Source organism: Mustela putorius, unplaced genomic scaffold (assembly GCF_011764305.1).
Source record: "Mustela putorius furo isolate JIRA1106 unplaced genomic scaffold, ASM1176430v1.1 tig00003909_pilon_pilon_pilon, whole genome shotgun sequence".
Lineage (NCBI taxonomy): Eukaryota > Metazoa > Chordata > Mammalia > Carnivora > Mustelidae > Mustela > Mustela putorius.
This window is the reverse complement of record NW_025422057.1, coordinates 18,938,720-18,962,326: the sequence shown is the minus strand read 5'-3', so window position 1 is coordinate 18,962,326 and position 23,607 is coordinate 18,938,720. Positions and strand designations below refer to the sequence as shown.

Genomic DNA, 23,607 nt, shown 5'->3' with positions numbered 1-23,607 from the left:
AGAAGTGAATTTGCTAACAGATCGAAAACTGGCCTCTTCCATGGGCATGGGAAGTCAGTGGCATCTCCGCCAGATAAAATTCCTTTGCATCTCTATGAACGAGAATTGTTTGCCCTACTCTCCGTCTTCTGCAATTTACAGGGCTGTAAGACTTCAGCCTCACGATCACAAAAGGTGAAGACTCCTAGACCAAATCTCCTGGAGGGAGTCTGCTAGACAACGAACTGCCCAGCATTCCATGGAAAGAACACCCTGTTGTCTTTTTTGCCCAGCTCAAAGTCTGCCACAGTTTTTTCTGACTGGCACAGCAGAGAGAGCTCAGGAGATGAGGTTAGGGACCTGGGTGGAAGGCCCTCATGTGTCTCCCTGAGAATTTGAATTGAATCTTGAGGACCGCTGAACCTGAGGATTTTTTTTTTTTTTTTTAGATTTTATTTGTTTATTTGATAGAGAGATATAGAGCACAAGTAGGCAGAGCAGCAGGCAGAGGGAAAGGGAGAAGCAGGCTCTCTACTGAGCAGGGAGCCTGATACAGAACTCGATCCCAGGACTCTGGGATAATGACCTGAGCTGAAGGCAGATGCTTAATTGAATGAGCCACCCAGGCACCCCAGAGGATGTTTTTAAGAAGCGTGTCTATGCTTGTAGGGATCAAAGAAGCTCGTGATGGGTCAGTGCCTTAGGAAGAGGCTCAGAGGGACAGAAAGCAACAGCCCCTTAGGTAGGAGTTTCAGCCTAGACCTCAGCCACACAGGCCAGCAGCCTAGAAACCTGTGTCCCCATGGCAAAGGGGTGGAGCTGCTCCCTCCCAGTGCACCCCCACTTCTGCCGCCCTTCTTCAGTGAGCTGGCTGCTCCCACTGTTTGACCTACCTGCTTTCATCGGTTGGCCCTTTTCAGGTGACACATACTGTGGGTCATGCCCCGATCCCTGATGCAAAAACAGATGCAGAAAAACCCATGGGTTTCCCCAAGTTCTGTCTCTCTGGCTGGTTCTGCCTCCAACAGCCTCAGAGTGGAGTCAGTAGGGACTTGCTGGGGTCCCCATTGGATTGCGTCAGTGGGTTCAGAGCCAAGAAGTCCAACACCAGTTGGAGGAATATCAACAGAACCAAGTCTTCCTCACTGACCTCAAACTGTATATTACAATCTTGAAAACAACCCCAGCCCCCCAGGGCTGCCCCAGGAATTAGATGATGGCAATGACTAAGCTTGGAGCTGGAAGGCAACAGGCCTGAGGACAGTGTCCTTGCCTTTCTCCTGATATACTGGGCACCTCCCACCACAAGGGCCTTTACATGTGTTCACCTGCCTTGGCACCCCCCCGCCCCCCGAAGTCCACGAGGCTCCCTCCTCCCCTCCTTTGTGTTTTCTTGTTGCCACACTCTCTCCAAGTGTGTTTCTGGCCAGGAATACCACTACGGAAAACCACAATGTCCCAGCTTGCTTCCCCTCCTTCCATGCATACTTTTCCTAGGTCCAACCTATCCCCTGATGTCTGTCTTTATTTAGTGTCTATCTCTTCCTCCCCCCCAGATATAACCTCCAGAGGGCAGGAATTTTTGTCTGCAGTGCTCACTGCTATGTCCCCAGACCCTCAGATGAGGCCTTGACTCAGAACAGGTGTTCAGTAAGTATTTGCTGAAGGAAGGAAGGAATGACTGAACCCGGACCCTGGAGATAGGCCTGGCTTCTGAGAACCAGGTCACACCCTGTTCTTCTCTGCCTCAGTTTTCTCAATTGTGAAATGAGTGTGATCATGAGGCAGTCGTAGGACTTAATGAGCTTGTGCTCATTTGAAACTTCCAAGATCTCCGGAGAAAGTTCCTGGGCTGGAGAGGCCAGTGTGTGTGCTGCTTGGTGTTGGGGCCAGGTCCACCTGTGGGACCCAACCTTGACCACAGACCGCAGAAAGGATGAAAGAAATCAAGTCACTGAGTACAATGAACACAGGAAAGAAGGGCAGTCAAGGGTTAGAGACCCAGATGCTTGGAGAAGGGAAGCCAGGCAGGGGATATGGACCAGGTAATAGGCGTGAAGCCAACATGGAGACAAAGGGCTGTGGCAGACCAGGGAGGAGGGACCTTTCTGTTGGGGGCAGTTAGCCACTGCTCAGCTCCATTTTATGGCCGCCATTCAGGACTGCATGTCCTGTGCTGTTAGATCCCCATTTTTGGAGGAGCAGCACCAAAGTCCAGATATCTGTGAAATTTCCCACATTTTAGAAATTGTATAGGCCAAAACATGTCTGTGGACTTGGTGGAGCCCAGGGATCCCTAGAATGCAGCCCCCAGTATAAACAGTCCATAGGACGGAAAAATAGAAGAACTTTTCATTCTGAGTTCAGAGCCTAGACAGAGACTCAAGCATGTGAGGCAAGTGTGACCCTAATTAACTATTCTTGCCCCCTCCTTTAAGCCTTCAGGTCTCCTCTTTTTTATAGACTCATGTCCACAGAGCGTCTAGCACTGGGACTGCAGTTCTGAGTGAAAGCTGAAATGACCCCGATCTCATGGAGCTCAGGTCTAGTGGAAAGACTACTCATCAGTTCCTCATATGAGTAGAGGAGCATGTGTGTTGAGTGCTAAGAAGGCAATGGAGGTATATGCCTGTGACAGATCAGAGGCCTACCTGGGTTAGGATGTAACTGTTGAGATTTGAAGGAATGGTGGGTTTCACTGAGTGAAAAGGAAGGAGAGGGGCGCCTGGGTGGCTCAGTGCATTAAGACTCTGCCTTCAGCTCAGGGCATGATCTCAGGGTCCTGGGATCGAACCCCGCATCAGGCTCTCTGCTCAGCAGGGAGCCTGCTCCCTCCTCCCGCTCTGCGTGCCTCTCTGCCTACTTGTGATCTCTCTCTCTGTGTCAAATAAATAAATAAAATCTTAAAAATAAAAAAAAAAAGAAAAGAAAAGGAAGGAAAGCAGAACAATATGTGCAAAGGCCCTGTGGCTGGAGGCCAGTGTGTTGGATCAGAGACGGCCAGGGTTAGAATGCTGGGAGGTATATCTGGTTTGTCAATGGGTCATATCAGGCAAGGCCTTGTAGGCAGGTTATGGATTTGTCTTCATCCCAAGTGCAAGGGGAAACAAATGAAATATTTAAGCAAGAAGGTGCAGTGAGGTTATGATAGTTTTTGCATTGTTGAGTGATCGTTCTTTATTACTTTGGGGAGAATAGACTTGGGGGGAGGCTACAGAGGAGAAAGGGGAGAACAGTAAAGAGGTAGCTTACCAGTAGCTCTATCCCTGTGGCGGTGGATCTCTGCTTGCAATAGTTGGGACCTAATATCTTAGTCTGTGAGCTGGTGTGGGCAGCTGGGTACATTGTTGCTTTTGTTGGTTTGCCTTAAGCTGCTACTCTCACATGATCCCAGGGCACAGGGTGCACTGAAGGCACTGCTGCATTTCCTTTGTCTGCAGGGAGGAAGCACTGGGATCCAACTGGCAGGTGCTTCCAGCCAGCCAGGCTGTCCTGCCTCTCCCAGCTTGAACTGGGGCAGGGAGGTCTCGTGTTGATGTAGGAGTGTGGGGCGGGGAGGTCTCTATTGTATTGATGTAAGAGTGTGGTTGTAGGAATTGCTTGGGGAGGGTGAGAATTACTTACTTGGACGACTGAGGGCCGTTGATAGCTTATTCAGGGAGATAAAAATAAAGAGATCTCCTGCTGGTAGACACTATGGGTTCTCATGGCTAAAAAGACATTTTGGAGCTGCTTTGCACTTAGGTTAGCTTAGAAAACTGGAGCAGAGCATACAGTGGACTCTTTTGCTCCAAATGCCACAAAGAGCAAGGACAGAAGGATTTCAACTCTCTTCCCCCGTCTGACCATAACTGGTTAAACCAGTCAGCCTTGAGCTCCTGCCCCAGCTGGCTCCTTGTCAACCCCAGAGAGGTGTGTCTGCTCAGAAGAAATCAGAACTCGAGTCATTACTTAGAACCTTAGCCAAAATTGTCAAGAAAAGGCAACATACCCTCGAGAAAGTCCAGGGAGAGTCACTGATCTGGGGGCCAAAGTTGAAGTCGTTGGAGAATATTCTCCAAAAACTTCTAAAATGGGAATTGGCAAACTTTTCCTACAAAACACCAGACCATAAATTATTTAAGGCTATGTGGGCCAAGAAGCCAAAGTGAGGGTACTATGTGGGCACTGATGTAATCGTTTAAAATGCAACTATTTAAAACTTGGAAGCCTTGTTAATTCACAGATTATATCAAAAGAGGCACTGGTTCGGGTTGGCTTGAGGATGAGAGTCGGCTGACCCCTGTTCTCAAGGATGATCAGAGACCTTAATTCCCAAACCAAACACCTGCTTTCAGTTGTTCAGTTTCTCAGACGGGAGCACTAACTCTCATGAGGGACTGACTCTGAGGGAGAGAATAGAAGGAAGGAAGAAGGGAGGGGGTTGCTAATTGGGGCCATTGCTCTAGGTCAGAGAGAGGACAGAAAAAAGGTTGAGGGGGACACTGGCTGGCTGACAACCCCCTTCCTACTCGTAAGTGGCCTGCATGTGATTTTTATGGCCAAAACCGATCTTTTGAGGGGGAGATGTCACCACAATGGTTGTCAACCCCAGGGCCAGTTTACCCTTGGTCCTTTTACTCACCCTCCCTGCCTGTAGGTTTCACAACTGTGAAAACACCCAGTTTGCCAGAGATTTCTGCTGCACTACAGACGTCAGTCCAACCCTTGAGACATTTTGGTGCCTCCACTTGTCTGTGTGACTTGAGCAAGTTACTTAACCTCTCTGATCCTTCATTTCCTCATCTGTAAAAGGCAAGGCACCTGCCTCCTAGGGGTTTGGTGAGGATGAAGGACAAGGTGCCTCCGAGACACCTTGGGTGACCATTATCTGCACTCTTTTCTCTCTCGGTGCTCCCTCTCTCCTCTGCCACTGCTCACCGTTGATTTGGTTTGTTATGTTCTTCTTTGGTAAGGCTGGAAAAGAGGAGCAGGAGGGCGTGGAAGAAAGCACCTCATCACCAGCCAGGCAGGAGAAAGAAGCGGAGCCCTCAGATGAAGACCCAAGGACAAAGAAGGTAAAGGTGGTCCGAGGTGCTAGCAGGACAGCCCCATCTGCATGATGGCCCATGGGCCCTGTGTCGCAGGCGTCCTGGTCCTGCCCTGGGATGCCCCACTTGCTGCATGGGCTGTGACCAAAACCCCACCTGGGATTCCACGAATGAAGCCAGCACTTCTTGGAAGAATGGTTTTGCCTAGGATCTCTGCAGATCTTCATTAAGATCTTTACTACTTGCCTGGGCTCTGCCTCAGTCTCCAGCAACTTGGCTGTACTCATAAGAGGAAAACATGAGCCCAAAAAAGACTCAGGCTTCAGAGCCAGACTCCCAAAATAGGTCCCTTGGGAGGGGCTGGGGGAAGAGGGTAGCTTCGGATGCTCAAGCTAGGGCCCTGACCTCAGCCTGCCCAGACCCTGGGATTAACAAAACGTCTACTGTGCTTGTAAAGATTATTTTACTTAATTAAAGTAAAAAAAAAAAAAATCCAGTTACAGTGCCGTGGCTGCCTCAGCAAAAAGAAGGGTGTTTGGAACGCAGCCAGCTTTATGCCTTTCTGGTCAGGAGAGGTGGAGAGATGAGTATCGCTGGCTGGCGAGGAAGCTGATTGAAATCTGGCTGCTGGGGACAGGACAGAGTTGCAGGAGGGGCCAAGCCTGAGGCGGGGCTATGGAAGTTGCACCTCTGTGGGAAAGGGAGCTTGGGGCAGTTTTGAAGGGGACTTTGCTACAGTTCCGTTTAGTGGTGCCCTTCCTGCAAGCAAATAGCCCCAGCCCGTTGATTTATTTTGAGTTTATAACTTTATCAGTCATTCATTCAAAAACTGTTTCTTGAGCACCTATTATTACACCAGGGTTTGAAATTCTCTGTGCCATTTTAAACATGGCAGACTCAGCATTCAGAGCTGGTTCTAAACACTGTGTTTGAGCCTCATCCTAGGGAAGAATCAGTGATGTGGGGCTTGAGTGGTTCCCACCTCCTGATCACCCAGTTGGTGTTCCCAGGCAGAAGTCAGAGTGCTCAGGATCTGCATGATTTGAGGGGCTCCGTGGTCAGGGTTTGCGCCCCCTGGTTGAATGCCAGGACCTGCTCCTCTGTCACCCTGTGACCTTTCTTCTGCATGTTTGCTCAGGAGCAAGAGTGGGAGAGCGGAAGCGAGGCAGAAGGGGAGAGCTGGTATCCCACCAACATGGAGGAGCTGGTGACAGTGGACGAGGTTGGGGAGGAAGAAGATTTTATTATGGAACCGGACATCCCAGAACTGGAAGAAATTGTGCCCATTGACCCGAAGGACAAAATCTGCCCAGAAATATGTCCTTGCGTGACGACCACCTTAGACCTGGACGTAGTCAAGGGTTTCACCCATGAGGGAGAGAAGCCCATAGGGAACGGGGCCACGGAAATCAGCCTCAAGACACCCGGAGACCTGCCTTCTGCTTCCACGAGCTGTCCCAGTGACATGGACGTAGAAATGCCTGGCCTAAATCTGGACGCTGAGCGGAAGCCAGCTGAACGTAAGACAGGCCTCTCACTGGAGGGTTCAGATTGCTACGAGAAGCCCGCAGAGGGAGGGGAGAGCTCCGATGTGCGTCTGGCCCCTCCACTCCAGCAAATGTCTTCCCCGAAGCCAGCAGAAGAGGGGGCCCGGCAGCCTAGCCCACCTCTCGATGACTGCAAGGCCAAGGGGACCCCCGAAGATGGGGCTCGTGAAGGCAGCCCCCTGCAGGGGAAAGCCAGCCCTCGTACCGACACTGACCTCCAAAGCCAGGCTTGCCAAGGAGTGTCGACCCAGGGTAACTACCCCCCTTTTCTCCTGTGCGGTTGGGTTGATGGGACCACTGCTCACCTAGGGAGGCATGTGGGCGTGTGCAGGCTGGAACCAACACGAGCGTTCAAGCCGGTGCAGAAAGCCAGCTTCCAAGGTCCTGGTTAAACGGTTAGTGCTTTTCGGCAAATGGTGTAAAGGAAATCAGACAGGAGGCCACACGTTTTCTGGGAAGCAGACTCAGACAGGATCGCCTTCTCTGAACTTACGGGAGCCCAGATGGACTCTGACAACTAAAATCAGCCAAAGTTTCGCCTTATCAGGCCAAGGGGCTCTGGTTCCTTGGATCAGTAGACAGCCTCTCAAGCCTGCCCAAGGGCGGACCACCCAGGCTGTCACTCCTGTGAGGCCCGGGTGAGGGGGCAGGAGTGTGCAAGGCTAGAAGGGAGCCCCGAGCGGGCAGAGGGCAGAACGAGGGGTCCTGGGGGAGGGGTGCGGCCCGTTCCCGCTGCTCCCACCGTAGACCCACTCATCTCCGCGGCCTGATGGGGGAAGGAGGCTTGTCCCAGGCTGTCCTCCGCCGCCGCTGCAGGTGACGTTGTGTGGGTGCCCGGCACTATGACATCATGAGAGACAGAGTTTAAAATAGGCTAAGCCGTGTCTTCTCTGCCAAGTGGAAACAAAGATCCAGCAAGGGCTACGGCGTGGGGGGCGGGGCGGGGAGGAGGAGCAGCCCTCGGTGTTCTGCGAGTGAAAATAACCAGGGCTTCATTTCACCGAAAGCCTGCAGCGTGCTGAATGTGGAAGGAAGGGGCACCAGAGTCGGGGGCAGAAACCGTTGAGTAAAGGCTTAAAAAGAAAGCTTCCCGGCCAGTGCCGTGTGGCTGGCACGAGTCACGAGCTGTCGGGGAGTTGGAGGCTCGGGCTCTCCTCCGTGGCAGGCTGACCTGAGCTGTTTTTCACCTGGGAGTCTCCATGGAAACTGCTGGGAGCAGCTGCATTGCTGTTGCCAGAGAAACCCGGAGGGAGGCCTGGGCTCTGTCTGCAGAAGGCAGGAATAAAGAAGGAGCGAGATGTTCACCTTGCCCTGATTGAACCCCTTTCTTTTGCCGTATAGGTCTCAACACGCACTGGGGTTAATGGCTTATTAGCGTACCCAGTGTTTGGAGTTCATATTTAATGACACTGCTCAACAGGCTTGGGGTGAATGTGTCGTTATGGCCTTTTGTGCCAGCCCCTGTGCCTAGAGACGTCAGCACAATGTTTGCCCTCCAGTAATCCTCCTGCCTGCAGAGAGGGAGTGATTTCTGAGGTGGAGGGCAAGGCGGGGATCATCCCATCGATGCCAAAGGAGACATCGGCCCATCCCCCACGGACCCAAGGCGCAGAGTTGCCAAGGGTTCGTGTGTGTGGCATTCTTTTGGCCGTGGAACAAACTCTCAATTACAGCATTTTGGTTCTAATTAGCAGTCCTCGCCCTCGCTTCATGTTATTAAGCCGTGCAAGGGACCATTCCTGATCACACAGTACAAGAATAGGAGAGGGTGTTTGAAGTACATTGTGCTTCCTTAGTTCTCTGCCTTGGCCCATGTTTTGCAGAAAACCCCAAGTTCATGGAAATGAAATCTCTGGACGTGAGGTCACCAGAACACGCCGAAGTGGAGCTGAAACAGCCCCTCTCTTTGCCTTCCTGGGAACCAGAGGATGTGTTCAGTGAACTTAGCATTCCTCTAGGTAGGTGAACTACGCAGTCCTTCCTGAACATTCAGATCCAGGAAACCATAGAGACACGGGAACATCTGAGAGCTCGAGAAAGCTTTTTTTGTCATTTTGTTGTTGTGTTTTTTAATGTCGGGTGTAATAACCATTCTGTGGATAGTGCATATCTTTAAAGTCTCTTGCAATTTCAGTCTCCCGATAGGAGACCAGATACCTTATGGGGTCAGGCCCTGAACAGTACTGCCCTGGGAACCGGAGCAAAAAGAAACTCGATTTCCCTGTTTGGGAATGCTTTATTCCTGACCACACAGCCTTTATTCAAGCAGAGGTCAGAGGCCCTGGTGGCCACCCAAAGTCCATAGAAATGAACTTCTTCTGCTACTGGCTTCCCTACCCTCTTTGCCCTAGCCCTTTCCAAGACAATGCTACTTTTTTTTCGCTTTGAAAGACCAGCTCTGAGGCAATGATGTTGGTGAGACTGCACTTGGGGCAGACACTCTCTATTTGATAGAGGAGCATCGAACAGAGAGAGACCTGGGCCCTGTTCCTTCCTGTTTCACTTACTGGATGACTGCAGGACCTCAGACAAGTCATACCCAGGAATGTGTTTTGGGTTTTATTTTGTCCAGTCACTACAAGTCCTTTATTAACAAGTCAATAAAACGAGAGAGATGTAAAAATACTTTTCTCGGAGGCCCTGGGAATGGAAGGTACTGACAGAACCCACCTGGCTAGAGAAGGCAACCCAGCCAGAGGCAGAATGGAGCTCGGGAGTCCAGAGGTGTGGCTGGTGGGAGGCATTGAGAAGGGAGTGGCTGGGGCCTTGCACAGGGAATGTGCAAATGCAGAACCCTCACAGGGAATGATAGGTTGGGATTCCTGAGCCTTGGGTTTTTTTCACGTGTTATATGGAACTGAATCAGATCAGTTCTGCAGTGGAATTTTCAATAGTGGACGTGTTGTGGGGGGCAGGAAGAGAGCTTAATAATAGAATCACCTGGACCCATTTTCAAAGGGGAGAGTTAACTAGAGTCTCAGGGTGGGGAGTGCAATTCCTTCAATAGAGTGCCCTTGGAGCTTCTGATGCCACCACGAACTCAGTGACTCCCACTCCACTTCATTTTCGAGTCTTTGCCTTGACTTTGAGAGGTCGGAAAGCAATGAGACAAGGGAGTGGTAGCAGCCACTGGAGAGAGAGCTTAGGAAGATATCATGCGGGAAAGCGTCCCAAGGAAGCACGAGAAGGACGGGTTGTGTGAGAACTTATGACCACACGTCTGCTTCCTCAGGGAGGGGCTGGTCAAAATGGAGGCTCACATCTACCATCAGGTTTCTCTTTTTCTTTTCATCTCCTTTGAAACATTTCTTACTGTTTCTGCCCTCCAAAAGTTCCATTTTCATAGAGTACCTATTTTTACTGAGCAGCCCTTTCTAGATAGAGTGCCCCATGCGAGGCACTCTGGGCGGTGGGGAAGTGTAGCACAGGTCTCTTGGCGTCCAAGAGTGTGGAATCTGCATGACACACACAAGTGAAAATTAAGAGTAAGTTCCACCACCTTGTCATTTGTGTCTTTTTAAAAACTGTTTTTCATTCCAAAAAGTGTGATTATTATGACAAATGTAAAAACTAAGAGCCATGTAAAGTAAATAAATGCTAAGTGTTGTATCTCTTCCCTCCAGGTTCTCCCCAGCTCCAGAGGTAGTCACAGTCACACCCACGGAGACTAGGTCACACCATACACAGAATGTTCTACAATTTGCTTTTTTAATTTAACAGCGAGACTCAGAGGCCTCTTCACCTCAGTACACAGACAATGCTTTCTTCTTAACCCCTGCAAATATTCCATCCTAAAAGATGTACCATAAATTACTTATCCATTTCTCTACTGGGAAACATTTAGGATGTTTTCAATTTTTCCCCCGTGACTAAAATGCTGTAATAGTTAAGCTTTTATGTTTATCATTTACCATGCAGGTATCATTTCTAGTGCTTACTCCATTCTTTAACTCACTCAAAACACTATGAGGTAGGTAATATTTTTATCCTTATCTTATAAGCTAGAAATCGGAGATGCAGGGTTACAAAGCTGATGACTAGCAAAGACTGGAGTCAGGATACAAATCCCAGTAGTTTGACTCATAGGACCGTGCTTCCTCTCTGCTCTGCTGCCCTCCAGACACCTGTCACCTTGGTGTGCGTGCCAGGGTTTCTGCAGGACAGCGTCCTAGGCGGGGAGCGGGGGGTGAGGGTTGTGGCGTTACATATATTTCCATTTCACATTTTCATAATTGCTGCTAAATTGCACTCCTAAAAGATTATACCAGTTTTCAGTGCCAGAGCAAGTCTTCTCATTCTCTGCTTCATTACCAACATTGGACGTCATCAGTTTTGAATCTTTACCAACCTGTTAGGGAAATGGTATCTCATTCTGCTTTTTACAGACAGCTCTAATGAAGTATAATTGATACTAATGAAGTCGCCTGTTTAAAGTGGACGGTTGATCAGTTTTGATGTATGTGTGCACCCGTGAGTCTATTCCCACAGTGACACAGTGAATGTATTCATCACCCCCCGAGTTTCCTGATGCTCCTTTGTAATTCCTCCCTCCCCACACCTCAGTCCCCAGGGAACCTCTGATCTGCTTTCTGTCACTAAATATGAGTTTGAAACCAGAGGGAATCATATGGAATATACCGATTTTGCCTGACTTCTTTCACTCAGCGTAATTATTTTTGAGCCCTTGATGGGCAGTTGGGTTGTTTCCAGCTTGGGGCTCTAACAGCTTGTACTTTTGTATTGCATGTGGTCTCTGATGAGCTTTGAGGCCCATTATCTTACTGATCTTAGGGGCTGGGGATATGGTACCATTTCTCACATTTGACAGAAGAAACAAGTGCAGATACTTAGCCAAGATCACGTAGCAAGTCCAGTCAGAGCTCAGGGTTCCTAATCTGAGACCACCTGCCCTCCTGTTCCTCCAATTCAGGAAGCACAATGTAGGGAAAGGCAACTTTTGTGCAGCGGTAATGGGCACAGGCTGTGGAATCTGATTCCCTAGGTTTAAATCTCAGCTGGCTAAGGGACAAAAGCCTCCTTTTTAACCTCTTCTCCTTGATTTATTGACTTTCTTCGTCAATAACGGAGGGTAGTAATAGAACCCTACCACGTACAGTTGGTTTGAGGAGGAAATGAATACTTGTAAGGTCTTAGTGTCTTCTAGCAAGAGGGTTCTATGTTGTTACTACTCATTCATGAAGTAGTCATTGAGCCTTCCTCTTTCCTCTCACTGGGGCCACATGACCCTTATGCTCCAGAATCCATCACCCCTAAAGAGACTTCTAGGGAGGAAGGGAACAGCCTTCAGGCTTTGTTCCTCCCGAGAGCAGGGAGGTGAATGGGGAGTGCCACGGATCCAGAGTAAAGGGAGGTGAAGTCCCAGTGCTCGGGGACTGGCGCGGACATGGGGTATGGGGAACAGAGAGAGGGCACAGCCCACAGGTTTCAGGCCAGTTCTGGGTGACCCCAGCCAGCCTGAGCCTGCCCAGGTCTGCACTTTCAGAACCGAAGGGCATCGCCTGCAAAATGCAAGCTTCCCCTCCACCCAGTGCAGGCTTTGCTAGGATGATGGACTTATAATCACCCGGCCCAGGAGCTATTATTAGAAAGCAAATACAGCTTTAATTGTCATGCTTAATAGAGTCTGAAAAATGGGAGGACTGAGTGGCTCCAGATGAGTTGGGGCAGTGACAGTTTTTGTGACATTATAGCTTCGCTTGTGGCCCTCACATTCCAGAGGCTTCCTGAGGTGGTGTTGGTGTGTGTGCCCATGGCAGCTCCCAGTTGCTGGGTGGGGGAGGGGGTTGCCAGGCATGTGGGGATCTTCCTCAGACTTCTCCCTCCTCAGTGCTTTTAACCACCTGGTACCACCTGACAGCCGCTGGGCACGGGCAGGGGCAGGGAAGCGTCGCTGCCCACCTTCGGAGCCAGGGTTCTCCAGGGTTGGTTTTTTTTTTTTTTTTTCAATTTATTTATTTTCAGAAAAACAGTATTCATTATTTTTTCACCACACTCAGTGCTCCATGCAATCCGTGCCCTCTATAATACCCACCACCTGGTACCCCAACCTCCCACCCCCCCACCACTTCAGACCCCTCAGATTGTTTTTCAGAGTCCATAGTCTCTCATGATTCACCTCCCCTTCCAATTTCCCCCAACTCCCTTCTCCTCTCTAACTCCCCATGTCCTCCATGATATTTGTTATGCTCCACAAGTAAGTGAAACCATATGATAATTAACTCTCTCTGCTTGACTTATTTCACTCAACATAATCTCTTCCAGTCCCGTCCATGTTGCTACAAAAGTTGGGTATTCATCCTTTCTGATGGAGGCATAATACTCCATAGTGTATATGGACCACATCTTCCTTATCCATTCATCCGTTGAAGGGCATCTTGGTTCTTTCCATAGTTTGGTGACCGTGGCCATTGCTGCTATAAACATTGGGATACAGATGGCCCTTCTTTTCATGACATCTGTATCCTTGGGGTAAATACCCAGGAGTGCAATTGCAGGATCATAAGGAAGCTCTATTTTTAATTTCTTGAGGAATCTCCACACTGTTCTCCAAAGAGGCTGCACCAACTTGCATTCGCACCAACAGTGTAAGAGGGTTCCCCTTTCTCCACATCCTCTCCAACACATGTTGTTTCCTGTCTTGTTACTTTTGGCCATTCTAACTGGTGTAAGGTGATATCTCAGTGTGGTTTTAATTTGAATCTCCCTGAGGGCTAATGATGATGAACATTTTTTCATGTGTCTGATAGCCATTTGTATGTCTTGATTGGAGAAGTGTCTGTTCATGTATCCAGGATCTATAATGAACTCCTCAAACTCAACACACACGAAACAGGCAAACATATCAAAAAATGGGCAGAAGATATGAACAGGGTTGGTTCTTAACCAGGGCTGACCTGGTTAGAGAGCAAGAAGGCCTCTGTGGAGAAATGTTTAACATGCGGCAGGAAACGAATATTTTTTGAGCACCAGACAAAATGATAGGTGCTTCCCGTAACACCCTTTGTGGTGGTATTTTTTCTATTTGACAGATGAGGAAGCTCAACTCAGAGAGTTTAAATAATGTGCCCGAGGTCACCCAGTGTAAGTAAAAGAGCTAGATCTTTCAGACTCTACGTTCCATTTTCTCTCCACTCTACCGTCACTTCCAAGCCTTTTTTTCTTTTTGGCAGTGGAAACCTTTGTTCCAGTCGCTGTGCTGCTTGGGTTGAAAGGGCCCACGGCTGCCAGCTCAGCTTGGGCCCTGCTTTACGCTCTGGGGTGGCTTCTGAGGCCGTGGTGCCCCTTCTTGGGGACCCAGGACATGGGCTGGAAGGCCTCTTAGAAAACCTAGGATGCTGGAGGCCTTACCAGGGGGCCTGCAGTGAAACCCCAAGGTTTCTTTTCTGGAACCACCCACCAACCCCTCCTGCAGGGTCTGGCGCAGGACAGAGGGAGCAGCTCTGATCACACAGGCCTGCATCCGCTCCCTGTGGCCTCCCAGTGTGCTTCTCCTTTCCCAGTTTCCTTGATCTTGTCTTGTGTGGGCATCTGCGTCCTACAGAGCAGCAGCAGGAGAGAGCTGTTCTGTGGAAACAGAGGACCGAGGCAGGTCTTGCCTTCCGCTCCTTTGCCACCGGCTCGTATGTATGGTGGAGGCGCGAGCCAGCCACCTACGGGCAGAGCAGGGGTCACGTTTCTGTCCTTTGCCATGGGGGTGGGAGGAAGGTGAGGAGGGGAAGGCCACGGCCTCTTTCTGGGCAGCAAGCCCAAAAGAGGCCCCCTCCCGTCTGGGGGCTGGTGTGGGCAGGGCAGCGGGCTACGTGGCAGTTAGAGAAAACTGGCTGAGGAGGCTGCCAAAAGCAGGCCCCAAACCACAGAGGAGCAATCAGTCACAGCAGGCCTTGGGCAGGCCTCCTGGTTCCCGTCTCCTTCCAGGCCGGCCGCTGCACACTGATAAGTGGCTCTTTTGAAATGAAATGGAAAAAAAGAAAAGAAAGTTATAATTACAAGTCTAAGCAGTGGCTCTAGGACAGGGTCTCCTCTGCACTTAGCTCTGTCTCGCAGGAGGCAGCAGGAGGAGAGAGAAGGAGGCCCAGGCTTGTGGTCACATGCAGCGTCTCGATGGAGACCTGGCCTATCTCCCTGTCTGCCAGAAGCGGCCCTTCCCCTGGCGGGTGGCTCCCCTGCCGGTCCCCCAGCAGGGCCACGGGCACTAAGCAGGTGGGCAGCGGCCCAGCCCAGCCCATGTGCACATGCCAGCTGCCCTGGCCAGAAAGCAGGATCCGGGCCCTCTGAGAGCCACCTGTCCTGGTCCTTCAGTTCCGTTAGGGGTCCTGCTTCTCCCAGCCCTGATGCCTGGGTCTTCTGCTGACAGTTCACCAAATGCCGGTGGGGAACTGAGGCCCCGGGGGAAACGGGCGTTTGGCTGACTCTCCCTAGCTTCCCACAGGTTCTCCGAGTCTGGTCTGTGCCCTCTCAGACCTGGGCTCTTTCCACTCTGCTGACCGTGGCTTCAAGAGGAGAACAGTGACCCCCGCACACCTTGGCGAAGGCTGGCGCAGCCGCCATGCTTCAGAGATGAATCCTCTGGGCTGTGACACCGTCACTTCTCTTGCTGTGGGGCCACTGTTTCCTCTCCTCAAAATCAGAAGGCCTCCCAGAATCCTGTGACTTGTGTTTACCAAGTCATAAGTAAAATGTGATTGCTAGGTGCTTTAGATGTAAGGGCTGGACGATGGGAAGATGTTCATGATACACGATTACGTGGAAAAGGGAGGAGATGGAGCCATACTTAGGGTTCGACGAAAACTGCCCGCCTCCCAAAGGAAAGTCTGCATAGAAATAGTGTGGAAGAAAATGTTTGGATTGGAATGACTCTCAGTGGTTTTGCCTCACTTTGGTGTATTTTTAAAAGTGTCTTTAATGAGTATAATTCTAAAGTAAACAAAAATGACAGCATCCTTTCCGAGTACTGGGCGTAACAGCTACAGAGAAAGGTACAGCGTGGAGAAACGAGATCCTTCCTCCTCCTTTCCCTGGAAGCAGGCTGAGAACAGGAGAGCCTGGGCCTAGTTCCCAGCAGCAGCTGCAGAGCGGAGCATGGTGGAGCCCTCCATCAGCCCTGGGGGAGTACATCGCTTCCTAACTACCTGGGAATGGAGTCAGGCCGGTTCTCAGGCTGGTTTTGCAGATGAGGAAACCCGGCCGGGAGAAGCTCCCCAACCAGCCAAGGTCAACAGCAAGCGAGGGATGGAGCTCATTGCTGGCTGGCAGGACCTCAGGGGTCTCAGGTGGCCTTCCTAATTCTTGCCTGTCTGTCCCCCATCCTCCTGCAGGGGTGGAGTTCGTGGTACCCAGGACTGGGTTTTACTGTAAGCTGTGTGGGCTGTTCTACACGAGCGAGGAGATGGCGAAGATAAGCCACTGTCGCAGTGCTATCCACTATAGGAACTTACAGGTAAGCGGAGCCTTCCTTGCCCAGCACCCGGGGGCTCCCTGATCCATGTCCTTCCAGCACGTGGAGAACGGGTCTTTCCTCAGGTCTGTCTCCCCCAGGCTGCTCCACATGCTGGCGGCCTTCCCTGTGCTCTCAGGACATCTGTCTCCCCAGGAGTACTTACAGCATTCTGTTGGGGTCGGGTTTGGGGGTATCTGCCTCTCCCCCCTGGCCTGAGTAATTTGAGTTAGGGATCACCCGGCCCATGCTTGAGGCTGACCCCCTATCACAAGACCTGGTTGTTCTAGATGCCGACATTTCTCTGTGTTTCTGTTCCCACAGGCAGTATCCCTGTTTGCTGCAGTAAAGATCACTATTAGGTTCTATTTAAATATTCATCCATAGTGTGACTATTTGTCAGAGGCAAACTATGTACTAGACAGTGTTCTAGGCGCTGGAGATAAAACAACAAAACACACACACACACACACATACACACACACAGGGGTGCCTGGGTGGCTCAGTCAGTCAAGCATCTGCCTTCAGCCCAGGTTGTGATCTCAGGGTCCTGGGATCGAGCCCCCTGTCAGGTTCCCTGCTGGACAGGGAGTCTGCTTCCCCCTCTGCTCCTTCCCATCTGCTCCTGCTCTCGCTCTCTCTCTCTCTCTCTCTCTCAAGTAAGTAAAACTTGAAAAAAATTATAAACACACACACACATGCAAAAGACAAAAATCCCTCTCCTCTTGGAGCTCCCATCCTAGTGTAGGAGTTAAATGATAAAATAAGTAAGTTTTATGGTATAGTAACAGATGACATATAAAAAATAGTGTGTTTCTTCCAATCTCAGGTGCCAGCAGTTACAAGACATATTGCCAGGTTTTGGATACCCATAGGAGAAAAAAATATTGCAAAGGAACAGTGAGACCCCGTCAATTGTACAATGAATTTCGGTTTCAGAGATGTTAGTGTGGGTGGGGCGGGGGCTGGTCTTAGAGTCAATGAAAGACAGTAATCAGTTCTGTAATATAGACCTAACTAACATGCAGCATGTTGGAACTTCTGGGGTGTTTAACTTAATAGGAAGCATGAGATACCAGGTGCCCAGGAATAAGTATTCCAAGGCTCCTTCCGTTTTTCCTGCAAGGAGTCAGACTAGTTTTTGTAACACATGAGGCCTCACCCAGGGCAGCCCCTCGTGGGGCTCTAATTCCAGAGCAGGCGTTACTGTCATGGTTAAATTGTTCGAGTGGCTGATCCAGCATTTTCCAACCAGAGACGTGAGAGAGAATCACCTGGACAGTGTTTGGAAAGTCTATTTATATAATAAGTTAGATATTCGGTAGAATGGAGGTGGGGGGGGGGGATCCAGGAATACACAATCTGAGAAAGTTCTCCAGATGATTCAAATGTGCATCCCTAGTTAAGAAACTCAGATAGGGGCCAACTCTTGTTTTATCGTTGAGGAAACTGAGCCCCAGAGAAGCTATGTGATTTGTTCAAGTCCATGCAGGTGGTGAGTTCCTAGATCCAGGAACAGACTGCCTGATTCTTAATCATTTCCTTTTTTTTTTTTTTTTAACCTATTAAGCTGATCTTGCAAACCAAGACCCATAATGACTAGCCTGTATCACCATCTGCAGGGGATTGTCATTGGCCACTCCCAAGGTCATGTCACTGTAGCCTCTTGATTTCCCTCTGGAGAGCAGCTGCTCTGTGAACAAGGAAGCTATGGGGTCTGGGGCCCAAGTCCTGGCCTCTCCTGGGGGAGCACAGTGAAGGCCGGACTTGACCGGACCAAGGATTCAGCCTGGGCTCTACAGAGCCAGCGGAGGGTGGCCGTCTGTTCTGAAGACAACATCATCCCCCACCCCAACAAGATAAATCGCTTGGGTGGGCTCTTGGAGATCATGGAGTCCTGATTTCCCCCAACGATGGTCCCCATACCAGCTGTCATCTTTTAACAATGCCCTGTCCTGGACCCATCCTCCCCTGCTTAGTTATTCTCTCCAGGGCTGGGCCTGAAAAGACTCATTTAAAAAAAATCTCTCCAGCAGGTTCTGATACCTCAGTGTGAGAGCTTTTGATCTCCTGCAGCATTCTCAGCTGGACTGTGTCGTCCTCAAGGAAGTTCACAACTCAAGGTCACTCAGGAATTTAGGATGAGTCCGGACTTGGCCAGGCCCTCTGATTCTAAATCCTGTATTTTTTTTTTTTTCCTCCACGACAGTAGACTACACCGTGTTCTGGGCCTGTGGGCTAAACCCCCAGGCAGACTCCCCTCCCCAGAGCAGGCCAGAGCCATTCCTGTGGTCCCCAGGCACATCAGGGCCAGGCACAGGCCAAGCCTTAAAGGCCCGCCAACTGCAGTTCAGGGTTCTCTCGTGCACCTGCTGGGGAGCTGGGAGCCTCTACCGCAGGCTTCCCAGATAAGGTTTCTGTCAGTGGCCTTGACAGAATGTCTCTTGTCCACACAGCCTCGCCCACCCCACACTACCCCACGTTACATGTGTGAAAAGTAAAGAATTCAGATCCAAGCAGCAGGGGCTGGCTCACACCTAAGTCAGGCAACTCGTAAACTTAGCACTACCAGCAGGCCTTAAGGTGGGGGTGAGGGGTTGCTCTTCAAGGCAGGGATCAGGTGGAAGGAGCCTCCCTTCTCTCTGTGCAGCCTCTGCTGGGCCCCCACTGCTGGTCATAGCCCCAGGAGAACCCATCCAGAGTGACCCGGAACAATGTGGGGAGGTAGATAGAGGTCAGATGGAAAACCAGATGCCTCCCTGGGCTCCAGGTCCAGAGGGGAGTGAGCTCACATTTCCCCTCCTGGGATGAGATGGGGGACGAACCAGGCCCTCGGTCAGCCGCCTGGCCCGCGGGGACCCACGCTCGGTCTGCTGCTCTCCGCATCGGGCTCTCAGAGCCAACCAGTTTCTTCTTAAGAGAGAGGTTATCTCACAGGCATCACCTCCTCTGACTCTCAAAATCACCTTGCGGGGAGGGAGTCACTGTTTCTCCCATTTACCAGATGAGGAGTCAGAAGCCGAGAGACCAGTGACTTTCCCGGAGTCAGATGGCCACTCGTGACACAGGGCAAGGTCCCGGAGGGTTTATTTTGAGCCAGGTGCTGTGCTGAGTGCATACGGTGCCTCGCTGGACTTCATAGCCACCTTACGGGGCTAGTTCCTGTTAGTAGCCACATCCACACATGCCAGACATCCTGGGTGACTCGCCTGCAGAAACCTAGGATTTGAGCCCAGATCCTCTGGCCACTGAGCCCACACTCGTGACCACTTGCACACTGACTCCTGATCTGGTGCTCTCTGCGCTGCCCCCTGCTGCCTGGGCCATCAGAGGTGCCCACGGGGCCCCAGGCCTTTCCTAGTTGTGTCTCAACTGCATGGAATCTAGAATCCCGGGGGCAGCCTGCCTTGTGGCTGGGGGCCAATGCTGATAGCAGCCAGTGTTTGGGGATGGTGTGAGGCAGCCCCCAGTGACAGAACAGGAGTCCAGTGACAGACCTGCGGGCACTCAGCCTGCTGGCCACCCCCCAGGAAGCAGGTGGTTACGAGAGGCTGCTGGCCCTCTTTTGCAGTCTTCACAGGACGGTGCTGTGCTCCTGCCATAGGTCGGCCAGTCCGACTAGCCTCTGGTCCCCCTGGCTGTCACACGCAGACGTGCCCCTGGGCGCTGAGGCTCTTCTGGAAAACAAGTGGCATCGTTGTGAGAATTCAGTGAGTTTCTATAAGAAAGGCAGAACAGCGCTTGTACAGCATAAGGGCTTTGGAAGTGGTCCCTGTTGTTAGGATCTGTGTTTTCTGTGTTTTCCACGAGAGCCCGGTGTTACTCGTAAACTAACGTAGAGAGAGGAGGGAGCTTCGTATGGTCCTGCAGCCCCAGAAGGATAGGGGAGGGCTGGGCGGGGGGTGTCCCACCCCCTGGGAGAACCATGGGCAAAGGAGCCCAGGTACGCCCCTTTCTCTCTTCTGTCCTCTCCTCTCCGGCCAGGTCACCACTGACCCTGTCTCTTCCCTTTGTCCCTCTCTCCTCACTGCAGAAGTACTTGTCACAGCTGGCCGAGGAGGGCTTGAAGGAGACCGAGGGGGCCGGCAGCCCCGGGCCGGAGGAGGGCGGCATCGTGCCGCAGTTTGAGAGGAAGAAGCTTTGACGCTTCTGGAAGCCCGGAGAGGAGGGCCTCCTGAGGTGGGGTCTTCCTGACCTCAGGGACAGAAGCCAAAGCCAGAGAGGAAGGAAAACCAGGCAGGCCATGTTGCCTCGGCCTGTTCTCGCCGACTGGTGAAAACGCCTTTGCAGTGTCTCCCCAGAGAAGCCGTCACCTGATGTATCCAGCGTCGGAGGGTCACCCTCTCTCTCCCCCCCACCCCCGTTGATCCTTGTTTCCTTCAATTTGCTTCTCTCTCCTTCCCCCCTACCCCTCCAACTTCTGTGCCAAGGGTCATTTATTTTTCATAAAATCCAACTTTCTCAGGGATTTCACAGTGTTCAAATTCTTGATGGGACAGGACAGGTCAGGCCAGCCCGATCAACCAAGGAAGAGATCTCACAGAAACTCCTGGGTCAAGAGCCACTCCAGGGGGTCTGAAGCATTTTCGGTGCCTGGTGTCCTGAGCCGGGGGAACTGTTAGGTCCTGCAGGCCTAGAAAGGGGGCACCCTAGACCAGCACCTGGCAGAAGCTGGGAGTTCCTCCAGCAGGACCATCTTTTTTAAAAGCCCCCGATTTTAATAACTCTCTCATCTTCTCCGTTACTCTAGAAGTCCACCAGATTCATGCCTTAACAAAAAGTAATGAATTTCACAGAGGAGGAAAAGAGCCCTTCATTTTTGGAGCTCTGTTAAGGGAGCTTCCTCACCCCCCAAACTTCTTTCCGTCCTCAGGATTTCAGGAGGTGCCAAGCTTCGTTCTGTTCTGGACAATTCATTGGGTATAGATTCACTCCAATTAAAAATGAAAATGGTAGTGTCTTCTCCCTTCAGCCAAAACAATACGGGCCTGGGTCAGGTGTTGGCCTCCCAGCCCCGTGTGGCACTGGCGCAAGAGACACTAAGCCAGGGAAATGGCGTCTGTCCTTAACTCGCTCTTGGCACCTGCGTCCCGGGATCCAGCAGCCTCTCGGTGGGATGGTTTTTAAAATGGTCTCTCAGTGGAGAAAGACGCTAAGGAACGAGCAAAGCCGCAGGATTGCCAGGAGTTGGTAGGAGGGCAGGAGGTCAAGGGCATTTCAGAGGACCCCTGTGTGCACAATTTTGGGGGTTAAATGTCACGAAGAAAAGACCCCTACTTCCTACAGGCTTTTCTGATACTGGAAATTCGTGCCTTCAGGCCCCAGACTAAGAGTCCGAGGTTCCACAGGGAGCATTTAGGACAGAGGTGCTGGGGGGAAATGAGGCTTCGTCACAGCCCCAAGGAAGACTTCTAGAAGGTCAGAGGGGAGCCTTGTGCTGTTCCCACAAGCTTGAACAACTTCCCCGATTCAGCCCTTGGAGGACGGTTCCTGTGTTTCTACTCCTAATGACAGATAGACTAGGGAGGGATTGTTTGTTTTATATTATTTTTTGCATTTTTTATAGTAGATAAAATTTTTTTTTATGGTAGATAGGTAGACTGCACATTCTGTCCTCTGCACTAATGGCCGAAGGATAGAGAACTTATCTGAGTTCAACACTGACATTTTATCAGTGAATCTGAAGCACAGAGAAGGAAGAAATGTAAGACATAAAATGAATTCTGTGTAAACCTCGGGGCACACGGTTACTGGTGAGGAGAGAGTGGCGGAGAACCTGTGAAAGAGAACAGAGAAGGCCAGCACCAGAGGCCAACCAGGCAGCCTGGGCACGCGCTGTCAGGGGCTGGAGGAAGCGGAAAGCCTGGCCTTGGCGTGAGGCCATCTGGGGGCCTCGGAAAGGTTGGCGTCTCCAAGACAGATGGCTCTGAAGTTGGTGGCTCAGCTCAAGCTGCCTCCACAGGTTTTCACCTGCTGCTCTGCAGACTGGCCTGCATTTCTGGGAAAACCTCTGGCCCTCGTCGCTCTTCCCCCCTCAGGGGGGGTCCAGGGCCAGCTCTCTGGAAACCTTGCTGGGAAGAGTCTACCACCTCCACCGGAGGATGGAAATGAGCATTTTCAGAGAGGCTGGCAGCCTCTTCTCCCAGCAAAGTGAAAGTCAACCCACCAGCTCAGCCCTCCTCCTTCTCCTCCTCCTCCTCCCACCCAGCACCGTTTCCATGGAAGTCGAGATGGCTGTTCAAACAGCCTCATTCCCAAGTCATGCAATGGCTCCCCTGCTGATAGACTTGACCTTCTCCATATTGGAAAGCTGGCCACAGCCGCAGGGGGGGATGGAGGAGAGGCTCTCTGCATTCAGTCAGAACCTTCACCTTTAAAACCATCTAAAATTCTGTATTTGTATATATATTTGTATTTATTTCTATTTATTTTTATACAGTTCCATTGGCATGGTCCTTCACCCACTCTGTAATTTGCACTTTTTATTCCTACATGTGTCATACACAATGCAATATTACAGACAACCAGGAAAATACGGATTTATTTTTTAAAGCTTTTCCTTAGTGTTTGTCAACCATTTCAAAGTGTCTCCCCAAAAAGCTTATGCAAGAGCATCTGCTACCTTGATTAACAGATTCATTTGTACCCTGGGTTAAGGTAACAAAAGGCCTAGGTAATTTTCTTTTCATCATAAAACACCCGGAATAAAGTATATCCAGGCAATATTCCCAAATAATTTGATAGATTTGATGTTGGTGTGAGCACAGCCCATCACTATCCCTTCCTTGGACAGTCGGAGGCTGTGATCTATTAGACTGTCCTTGAACTGGACCAGCGTTTGCTTTTTGAGCTTATGAGAAAAAGAAAAACACTAGTTAATTTAAGTTTGAACTTGTAAAGTATTAGAATTTGTTGAGTGTCTTATCAATCGTCATCACTTTTCCTGATCTGTATAATTGACCGCAAGTGTTTGTTTTTACAAAAGGAAAAAAAAAGATTTTTAATAAAGAGAATTTGAAAGCTTGTGAGTGTCTGTCCGTCACGCAGGGAGCCCTTGGCATTGGTCTTGGGGAAGCTCACTGAGCACAGAGGTTGGGATCTGGCCCCTCTCTGATCCTAGGATGTCTCTAAAGGGTTGAACAGAGAAGACACAGCAGCTTTTGTCTAAAACTCTGGGAATCAGAGATGCTCAGGGGTGAACCTCCAGAAGGGTAAGTTGGGGAAAGTGGAGAGCTGCTGTCCCTTTTGCAGAATCAGAAAAGTGTCTAACCCTGCAGCCCACTGCCCCGAGTCTTCTCCCGGGCGGAACCCCCTTGTCCTGCACCAGGTCAGGTCGCGTCGTTTCTGGAGTTTCCATCTGCGGTGAGGTGGTTGATGCCCAGCCCTGGCTCTTAGCCCTGTGACTTCCTGAGTCCCGAGTCCTCGGGCGTCCAGGGGGATTATGGTGTACATACATCACCTCTGAGTTGTTTCAGGTTTAGTATAATTGCTGGTACTGAACCTTGTTTTCTTTCAGAATGCTAAGCGCTTTCTCAGCCATTTATTCTAGCAAAACAAAGCCGGTCTCCTGAGCCCAGTTGGCCAGTCCTTTAAATGG

General features: G+C 50.7%; 1 protein-coding gene across 3 annotated transcripts in view; it reads left to right on the top strand.

Moving 5' to 3' along the window:
* RBM20 (RNA binding motif protein 20) overlaps positions 1-23,033 on the top strand; it is a 187,426-nt gene extending 164,393 nt beyond the window's left edge. For 2 of the 3 annotated variants that reach the window (XM_004763869.3, XM_013062130.2), the window contains exons 10-14: positions 4,935-5,036; positions 6,148-6,808; positions 8,380-8,514; positions 15,892-16,013; positions 20,044-23,033. In XM_004763869.3, the coding sequence (XP_004763926.2) occupies positions 4,935-5,036; positions 6,148-6,808; positions 8,380-8,514; positions 15,892-16,013; positions 20,044-20,154 (1,131 nt within the window). In that variant the 3' untranslated portion in view covers positions 20,155-23,033. Of the gene's footprint in view, positions 1-4,934; positions 5,037-6,147; positions 6,809-8,379; positions 8,515-13,605; positions 13,658-15,891; positions 16,014-20,043 lie in introns of those variants that run through there. The other variant, XM_045068737.1, reaches the window with a different exon arrangement.
* The last annotated feature ends 574 nt before the right edge of the window (positions 23,034-23,607 follow it).